Source organism: Apteryx mantelli, chromosome 29 (assembly GCF_036417845.1).
Source record: "Apteryx mantelli isolate bAptMan1 chromosome 29, bAptMan1.hap1, whole genome shotgun sequence".
In the NCBI taxonomy this organism is placed as follows: Eukaryota; Metazoa; Chordata; class Aves; order Apterygiformes; family Apterygidae; genus Apteryx; species Apteryx mantelli.
This window is the reverse complement of record NC_090006.1, coordinates 6456748-6466321: the sequence shown is the minus strand read 5'-3', so window position 1 is coordinate 6466321 and position 9574 is coordinate 6456748. Positions and strand designations below refer to the sequence as shown.

Below are 9574 nucleotides of genomic sequence, written 5' to 3'. Positions count from 1 at the left end.
CAGGAATTGCATCTGACCATTTGCATGTTCTAGCTGTAATACAGAAATCACTTGCATTCTTTTACTTCTACACTACTGACCTCAGTGTTCAACACAGTGAAATCTTATACTGAATGAGGCCTGTCCTCAGCTCTTTGGGGAAAGGCTTTTCTAGAAGAAGCAGGCTCTGCAGACAAGTCGGTTCTGTTCAAATAATAACAACTGTCAGTGCTATCAGAGACAAAGCTCTCTACTAAACAGACAAGTAGCCAAAGGCTATTCTATCCCCATCAGCAAAGTAATGACCACTAGCAACACCACACCCATGCTAAAATGAGGCAGGAGTGACACTTGAGCAATGGGGTATTTATTGAAATAACATTGCTCTAGTTTACTAACCACCAGTTAAAAAAAAAACAGATATTCAGCACTGCATACTGCTTGTACTAACAAGGCAGAGATGCAGGTACAGAAGCATACTAACCAAAAAGCACAATACAATAGGAAGTCTTCCGCAAGCTGTTTCTGCACTGCTAATAAGTAACACATTTTAAAGTGCTGATAACACCTGACCATCAGCTGACTGGCTTTTTGGGGTTGGACGGTTCTAAAGGCTGTCTGACCTCTAAAAGAGATGTTTCATTCTACTTAGCACCAAGTCTAACTTTAATTTTACAGTAAATATAAATATCAGTGTTTAATGTCCATAAAGTGAGTAATTTTTGAACATTTACACAGGTCAAAGTCCAAAAATTAACAAATTTTAAAAACAGCTTTTCATATACAGTTTACCAAGAAAACAGTCAACATTGGAATGTATGAAGAATTACTTATAAAGTATTAAGTCTGAGAGCACTTGCTGCTGCATAGTTTTGAGCCTGATAAGGTTTAACCAAGTCTTACCTCAGACTTGGGAAATGTGTGTGGACCTCCAGGTTGCTGCCCTCCAGCATGTGACCCAGCAGGATCCTGGAAAATGCAAGTCTCAATCTTCTGCTGCAAGTGTTTTGCACCTGGGCAGGTCCCCTGCTGCAGCTGTTATTGATGGGTTTGAGTGCTCGTGGAGTGGAAGCTGTCCTCTTAAAGCTCGGTAGGCAAGAGGAGAACAGTAAAGTCTTTCTGAACAGTTAAGTTCAAACACACCAATGAGGAGAGTGCTGGTCCTCCTCTCCTTTGCAGTGGTTAATCTCCTCTGTACAAATGTGACCATTAAATGCAATAGTTTACACGGTCATTTTGTGCACTAGTTATAGGTTAAACCATACAAACCAGGATCAAGGCCTGTAAAGCTGCAGCAGCAGTGAAAGCTGCAAGCCCTGGCTGCAGGGCTAAGCTCTTGAACAGGATTTCAATCTGCAGAATGGGCTTTCCTGCAGCTCCTGCCTAGCTCATCCTGTGTCCAGGCCTTTATGAAAATGGAAAGCTTTCTTACCTAAGGTTTAAGAGCATGTACACCTGTTCAGTAAGTAACAGCACAGACAGTAACATAAGTATTTACATATTTACAACATAAGTTAAAATGGGCATAGGGGATGCAGTACAAATGAGAAGCTGGCTCCATCTAGACAGCTGTAGCATGGCCTAGTTGCTAATAAGCTTGGAACAGACTGAGAGGCCCCTTAGGGCTACTGACACCTTTGTGTTTAAAGCAGCCTCCTGGAAAACTGCTCTTCTATTTTAAGGAGGTGGAGAGACGAAAGCTTTTCTCTTCATGTTGGACGGTCCATGTTGGCTTCAGGCTAAACTCCATTGGCACTGGCCTTGTTGCTCCGAGATGCTTCCATTTTGGTCTAGATGTAAAAGAAAGCTGCAGACTTTAGGCAGTACCAATATAAATGCTTCTTAAAATCTGAAACTTTCTGAAGCAGGTATCTTCCATTTAGTATGGGAAGTTGTTCTAGAGAGTAACAGTCGACTAAGATCAAAGCTCTTCAGGGTGAAAGAGCATTTTCCCAATTTTCTAAAGTGGGCACCTAGATCCATGTGTAAACAGCTAAATTGAAATCAAATATTCACTGAAAGAAAACAATACAGGAAAAAGGCAGTTCACTGCAGAAATGTCTTTAAAGATTCAGAAGGGAACTTAATACCATTCTGGTTCTGACTGAAGGCTGGTCTGTCCCAGTGGTTAAAAGCAGATGCTTAGGGAAGAGTATGAACAGAACATGCTGATAATTCCCCAGAATGTTCCCCTACCTTCCCCAATTCGACTGGAGTCTTCCTCAGCCATATGTGGTACCTTTTGTATTTAACAACCCTTGATGCGGTTCTCTTCCATAAATTTCTCCAGTCACTCCCTGAACTAAATATCCACAAAATCTTGTAGCACAGAGTTCTGCAGCTTGACTACAAGTTGTGTGAAGAAAAATCTCCTTTTGAACAGCCAAAGAATTTTGAAAATCTTACCTCTCGTGGTGGTGGCTTGACTGACACTTCTGAGACTGGCAGTTTCTCTGATGACTGAGATATAAATTCTTCATTCTTTAAGGAAAAAGGAGTTTTAAGTCACAAAACCCTATCAGAAAACAAAGCTGTAGCTAGACCCTGTGCAGTCCCTTCCCCTATCTGAATAAGGCTGTTCCCTGCAATGCACGTTTGTGAAAGCTATATGCTAGCATTTCCATCATTTCTCCTAGACTGCTCAACAGAGCTATTTGGAAATCTTTCTTGCAGCTGACACAATATTTCCCTTCTATCAGTTTGGACTAATGAATTCTTCCCAGCCTTATATTCAGAATTGTAAGCTTTGGCTTAATCCAGATATTTTGGCTCTTTTTGTCCTGGACAAAAAGGCCCAAGTTCACTAGGAGAGCTGAAAACAAGTCACCTTTAACCAGCTTCTGTTAGCTAAATATACCTGGATTGAAGTTGACTTTATTTGCTTTATGTGAATAAAGCAACTTAAAAGCTTGTGAGTGTTCTGCTGGAAGCCAGTAACATGGCACTGAATAACCAGCTGTTTCCAGAAGTAGGACTAGATGTGCCACAGCAGACCTCTTTACCTTTTCATCGCCTGTTACCTTGTCAAGACAGTCACTGTGAGGCTCTCAGGGGCAAAAACATGCACACAGTGCAAGAATATAAACTGTTTATGCGCTCTGTGCAATGGTGTCACATTGCCTCCCCCCCCCCCCAAAAAACTTTGGAAAGGTTTGCTCTTCCCAAAGGTCACAGCACTATACATTCATTTTTCTACTTGTAGACTGTTATATTCTAACCTTTCTTCCCTGTACAATGGGGGCAGAATCCACTAGAGTCTCTTGATCTTCAGGAAGAGAAGGCATGACTTCTTCAGCAGTTTCATCTACCTAAGGAAGAATACATAACTCAGTACAGTTGACTTCTTCCACTTTGAGGATCAAGGAACAAGTTTCATATATCTCAGTGCTTCATTTTTCATAATGTATAAATCTCTAAACTATTAACCTGAAAGCTTTATTCAAACAACTCACCTTATTTTGTGGTACCTGAACAGATTGTGGCTTTATATCTATCAAGTACAAGGCACGGGAAAGCAGGAGTAGAGAAGGTGGAACATTTTCTTTTAAATGTAGATCTAGCCACTATTAGAAGAAAAGAGAAAGAAAAGTTATTTTATATTGGCTCTAAGACATACATTTAAACTTTGTACTTATAGCACTTCTTGTCCTTAAATATCTTAAAGTTACTTTGGATTTGGCTAATGCAGTTTTAAGTTACCACAATGAGAAGAAATAGTTTTGAAGAACTAAGAATGCTGTATGAAACAGATAATGTAGAGGAAGCTTCCAGAGTTGAAGCCACTAGTGAGGTACCAACATCACTACTCATGAACAGCCAACAAGGAAAACTAAGTACTTTGAATTCTCTACAGATTATCCAAAATATAGCACCTACATCAGTATCCATAATTTGAATGCTTATAAAAGACCAGTGTCGGCTCTATTACAAGTCTTGTCTCTTTTAGAAGCTTAAAACATCTTTGTTCCTTCATTCTGTTTCTACCAGACCTTGATGCTTTTGGTTTTCTCTTTAGTCTATGGCATAATCTGGATATTTCATGTTTTAAAGCTCAACTATGCAGGTCAGGATCAGTCTAAAAACACTTGCAGGAATTCTCAGTGAGACCTGTGCCTGTTTGATCTGAACACTGCGCACTATTCTGTCCCAGAAGAAACCTTGCCAAGCAAGAGTAGACCAGACTCTACTTGCCTGTCTGAGCTGTTCTTTCAGTTGTTCTGCCGAGAGACCCAATGATCGCATTCCTCTAGCTCTGCATGCACTCTGAAGTTCAGACACACTTAAGCCATTGACTCCTTCCTTGGCAATCATCTGAAATGAAAAAGAATGTTCCTGTCTAGCCATACAGTAAGCCAAAACCCTGATGTACTTGATAAGCTTGAGGCCAAAGAAATGTCTGCTTAGATAAGTGCACATAAAGTCATAGCAGTACAAAAAGACAAGACAGAATTGATTTTGTGGATAATTTATTCTGTCTTTGAAAGCTGTCAGTCTTCAGCTACAGAAGGTGGAAAAACTTTGGTCTTGACTTCTGAAGTACTAATGAGAATGATTTCACTTTTACATATGATTCTACAGGTTTGAATTTGCCTGCAGGTGGGTAATCCTGAGTACTGTCAAGACTGCACACTTTAAAGCTGAACCTGTAGTTGCCTATGCCTTTCAGAACTGGCCACTTCTTAGCAGTTAGCAGTTCTCTAGTCTTTCTTCCACATCCTAGTAAGATTCTTAACACCATTTCAAATCACAGTTTTTACAAAGTCACAGAATGTAGGCTGGAAGGGACTTCTGGAGGTACCCAGTCCAGCCTCCTGTTCAAAGCAGGGTTAGCTTCAAACTTGCTTCATACTGCTCAGCCTTTTCCACTTGTGTTTTGAGTCTCCCTCAAGAATGAGGATTCCTCTGGGCAGCCGTTCCTTTTTTTTTTTTTTAACCCACATGCTGTGTCAATTTTTTCTCCTCATTATCAAGTTGGAATTTTCCTTGCTGAAACTTACGACCATTTCCTATTGTCTTTTTGCTATGTACTTCAAAGTCCGGCTCCATTTTCTCAATAAATCCCCTTAGCTGAAAACAGCAAGCAGACTGCCTCTTAGCTGGGTTTGTTTAGCCTGGAGAAGGCCACTTCATAAGCTAACATATAAATTCACATTGAGCTCAGTTGGTTAGAACCTGTTTGTTTTTTTCCCCACACAGCACTTATTACAGAATTAGAATCTCACTTTACAAATTAGTATGACTCCAGAATAAAAACATAAGGGTATTCTAAACAGTAACAATACTCTGCAGTGCATACTTGTTAGGGTTCACGAAAGGCAGCAAGGGGGCAGGGAGATGAACTCTCATTCTGTTTTTTTCTGGAATCTCTCACTGGGAGAATCCCACTCCCATCAATATTAAACTTCACACATCCCAGGATGGAGTGTGGGCAGTGACACATGTTTTATGTAAGATGGCTTATCTGTGATTCAGAGGGCAGAACTTCAGATAGCTAAGAAGCATGCATTCCATCTCAGCAGTGTCTGTGCTATTTTAAACCTACCTCATCATCTGTCTTGATAGTCCTGAGTCTCAGCAGAAGTTGGAAGCGAAGCAGATTGTTGGTGCCGATGGGCTGTAGCTCAAGCAATTTGCATAGGGCTACCAACTGTGGCCGTTCCAAGTGTTCCAGGGTCAGTTCATCCTCAAAGAGCTTGGAGAAGCGCACAATCTCTTGGGTACTAGGCTGGTGACCAGTGTGACGAATCTGAACAACAAAGCAGAGGCATCATGGCCAAAAGCCATTCAAACTAAAATGGAATCATGGTTTCCAAACTCTCTTCTCCCTCTAAGGAGCCCCTTCCCATTTCTTACACTGGCACTCCTTTCTCTTGCTGGAGACAAAGAATGATATAGTTAAAAGCCCAAAGTAAAAAGGTGTCTTTGAGGGGCCACTCAGGATTTCATAGGGTAAAACTTTAACTGTTGTTCCAAGATGAAAATGCTTGTCTGAATAGTTATCTCTGACAGACTGGGTCAAAAGATAGTTTCACTAAGCTATTAGCTGCAAGAGGGTATACAATTAATCAATTACAAATACCTGACAGCACATCTCTGTGCTGTCAAGTCTTCCCCCAGTCCCCACACACATCCCACATTCTCTGCCCCAAACAAGAGCACTAAAAAACTGGTACATATCACTGCTGCCATTCTCAATACACTTAATAGACTGCTGTCATCCCCCAAACAGCCCATTTTACCTGGTGGACATAGGAAGAGAATTGTTTTCCTTCTCCTGTATCTGCTTTGTTCCTTTTGGCCATCTCTGCAATGGTTTCCTGCAGGAACTTTGCTAATTCCAGCTTTGCATTTAATCTCTTTTTTTGCTTTTCTTCCTGCATTTAGGAAATAAAATATAATTAGAAATTCCACTTGAAAAGTGGGAGTGAGCGGGGTTCTGGGGAAGAGCAAGACTTCAGTACCAAATTCAACAGGTTTTGATTCATTTAGAAATCAAATTGTTCATCGCTACCATTGTCAAGCTACTCTTGATGCTTTTTCAGGTCTGAACAGCAAAAATACATGTCATTGTCATTCCCAGATACCAGGCTAATTCTACCAACAGGACTTGTGCATTTTTCATAAATACATATACTTTAATGTTTCAAAACGTTTGACTTGAGGCTAGAACAATCTAATAATTGTCTTAAATTCACAAAGATGAGGATTACTTTGGCTAGATACTATCCTTCTCTGCTAGTGGCTCAATGTCTGTAACTCAATGCAATGGAGTGCATAATGTCTTCAAAAAGGACACAAACCTTTTTTGACTCTGTCTCAAATGTTGAGGGCAACATTTCAGGGAAAATTTTCAAGAATACAGGTAACAGAAATTCCATGAAGGGCACAATGACAAATACCAGGAAAGGAACCAGCCGGAAGAGATCTGCACAAGTTCTCAGCAACTGTACAGAGAAGAGCACAGCATGGATTATTATTCAATTGTGCAAAAAAATTGTTCTAAAGAAACTTGGAAAATGAGGGGTTGCATTTCTTTAGTTACAATAAGCCTCTTAATGCATTTTAGCATTAAAGGTGTCCGGCACTTACCCTTCGTCTCTCTCTCCTAGTGAGAACCTGACCATGTAGCAGCCTCCATAGCATCCTGGCAGCAACCTTAGTGTCGATCCAAAGCAAGTGGAATCCATTGTAGTAATGTTTCAGTTCATCCACAATTTTTTGGCGTAAAGACTTTTTTCCCACAGCAGTGTCTATTCCTTGTTTTGTTGGAGTTTTAAGAGGCTCAGTGCCCTGGTTTACAGTACTTCGGTTGGGCGGAGGTTTATCTTGAAGTTCCTGATGCAAGTAAGCGGATGTGTGAAATGTTCGCACAACTTTAGTTCCTGAATGAGGTAGGCCAGTGCCCAGCTGTGTGTGGTGCAATGACTGCTTGTTTTTGGAGTGTCTTATGCAAGTCCGGTTTAAATGAGAATCCACTAGCTGGACAAAAGCAACTGCAGGAGAATATGGAGAACTGGAGTGCACAAGGAGATGGGAGCTTCTGAAACTAGAAAAGTATTTAAGCGAGTGACAGTGCATTGTGGCTGAGCTAACTAAACATTACATATGAATTAATGCTCTTAGTGCCAGATTAATCTTGTGGAATTACTCTTGCGACTCCTTCAGTACCTGAGGTTCTGATTCTTCAGCAAAAGACAAAATACTGAGAATTTGTCTCATGTTATTAACTTTTCTCTGAAAAGAGTAACTCAAGACTTCAGACCTCTTCTAGAAAGCCCTTCTAGCAATTGCATTGGCTAAAATTTACCAGTTGCAAACTAAGAAAAAGCAAAACATTATCTTTTTCCCAAGTGTTTCGAAAATGACTCTCTGCATTTGCTGTCTCCCATACTCCCCCTGCCAGCAACATGCTGTCAGCTGGAGAAGACAGGCTGAACACTGGAGAGAGACACATGGTTAGATAATTTGAGCTCTTATTTGTATAAGGACCAGGATGAAAAGACCTCACAGACTAATACGGATTATAGCAACTGCAGAAAGCCCTTGTGTTTTACATAAATCAAACTTAATACTACTCGTGTTTGGCCAGCTAATCTCTTGTGGAAGTTTGGGCCATGTCTACTCTAGTTTAAAGCATTGGTTTTGCCCTGAATTTGCATGCTATCAAACACCAGAACAGCACCAGTCACCCTTAACATAGAGTGTTAAAGTAGTGTTATGAAGCAGGAGAGCTGCCTCATTTTCATATGCACGAGTGACCACCCCTAGCTTAATTAATAATTTAATAACAATTCAGTATGAAAACTAACAGGAAGGAATGTTCAAGCATGAAGTATATGTGAAAAATTAAGCGTTCTATATTTTACCTTGACCTGGCTATTGCACACAGCATGCTGCAGCTGTAGAAGGCCATGGTGCCACGGAGTTATCAGCTCTGGCTGGACACCGGGAGCAGAGGGACGGTCATTTCCAACAGCGAAGGGCGAGCCGGGCGTCAGAGCCTCAGGGAGCTGGCGGTGAGTGTTGCGGCCGTCCGTGGGAGACGTCCCTCCATGCTGGGGGGCCAAGCCCTGGCAGGGCACCGCGGCACCTCTCGGGCATCACCTCCTCTGCTGCACCGCTGTGGTCAGTGCGAGGGGAAGCTGTGACGGGGGCAGGGGCTGCGGGGCGCCTCCTCGGGAGGTGCCCCCCCCCCAAAGTTGGGAAGGACCCAGATGTCCTGGTGCTCATCCCCCCCTCCCCCCCCCCCACAAAGTTGGGAAGGACACAGATGTCCTGGTGCTCATCCCCCCCTCCCCCAGCTGGACCCAGTGGACCCAGGTGTCCTGGTGCTGATTTCCCCCCCCCCCCCCAAGCTGGGCCAGACCCAGGCCTCCTAGTGCTGATCCCCCCCCCCAGCTGGACCCAGGCCTCCTAGTGCTGATCCCCCCCCCCCCAGCTGGACCCAGGCCTCCTGTTCCCCTGACACCACCCCCCCCCCCGGCCCCCTCACCGCCGGCCCCGCTTCCCGCAAAGGGCCCGGCCGCGGCCTCAGTCCGCCCGCGGCGTCCCATCACGCCCTGCCCCGGGCGTTCTGGGCCGGGGCGCGGCGCTCTATGGTTCTCCTGCCGTCAGGCCATAGCATAGCGTCACAGCGCCTTCAGCAGAAGCCAATCGGAACGCAGAACTGCGGCCCTGTCAGATGCTAGCCAATGGGAGCAGCTAAGGGGCGGGGATCGACCTGAGGTGACCCTGGAGAGGGCCGCTCATTGGCTTCGGGGGCGGCGGCGCGGACGTGCCGGAGGGGCGGGCCTTCGGGATGATGTCACGAGCCGGTGCGTGACGCCAGCGCGAGGCTGGGGGGGGGGGGGGCGGTTAGGTGTGTCGTCAGAGCCAGGAAGGAAGGAGCGCCCTGGGCCTATGTCGGCCTTTGGTAGCCTCCCCGGGGTCGCCCCTCTCCCCTCCTGCCTCCCTGGGCCTGCCCGGGCCTCTCAGGGGCGCCCCTCTCTCCTCTGGCCTCCTCAGGACGCCCCTCTCCCCTCCGGCCTCCCCAGCCCCTGGGGGCGCCCCTCTCTCCTCTGGCCTCCTCAGGACGCCCCTCTCCCCTCCGGCCTCC

At 44.4% G+C, this 9574-nt stretch overlaps 1 protein-coding gene across 2 annotated transcripts; it reads right to left on the bottom strand.

Moving 5' to 3' along the window:
* Positions 1-324: 324 nt before the first annotated feature.
* LETM2 (leucine zipper and EF-hand containing transmembrane protein 2) lies at positions 325-9043 on the bottom strand. 2 transcript variants are annotated; one of them, XM_067312455.1, is made up of 11 exons: positions 8972-9043; positions 8346-8599; positions 7069-7525; positions 6780-6923; positions 6219-6353; positions 5522-5725; positions 4171-4290; positions 3432-3542; positions 3198-3287; positions 2386-2460; positions 325-1769 (listed from the first exon to the last, which is right to left on the bottom strand). In XM_067312455.1, the coding sequence occupies exons 2-11, from the start codon at positions 8390-8392 to the stop codon at positions 1719-1721; spliced, it is 1434 nt and encodes a 477-aa protein (XP_067168556.1). In that variant the 5' UTR covers positions 8393-8599; positions 8972-9043; the 3' UTR covers positions 325-1718. The 2 variants fall into 2 exon arrangements, with proteins under 2 accessions (XP_067168556.1, XP_013808425.1); XM_013952971.2 differs by lacking the exon at positions 8972-9043 and having other exon boundaries at positions 8346-8676.
* Positions 9044-9574: the final 531 nt, after the last annotated feature.

Bases quoted from the DNA above. Each gene is read 5' to 3' on its own strand.
- LETM2 (XM_067312455.1), bottom strand. From the start codon at position 8,392: ATGGCCTTCTACAGCTGCAGCATGCTGTGTGCAATAGCCAGGTCAAG. The intron at 6,924-7,068 runs GTAAGTGCCGGA...TTCTCTGTACAG, and splicing joins CTAGGAGAGAGAGACGAAGG to TTGCTGAGAACTTGTGCAGA. The intron at 6,354-6,779 runs GTTTGTGTCCTT...TCCTAAATGCAG, and splicing joins TTGAGACAGAGTCAAAAAAG to GAAGAAAAGCAAAAAAAGAG.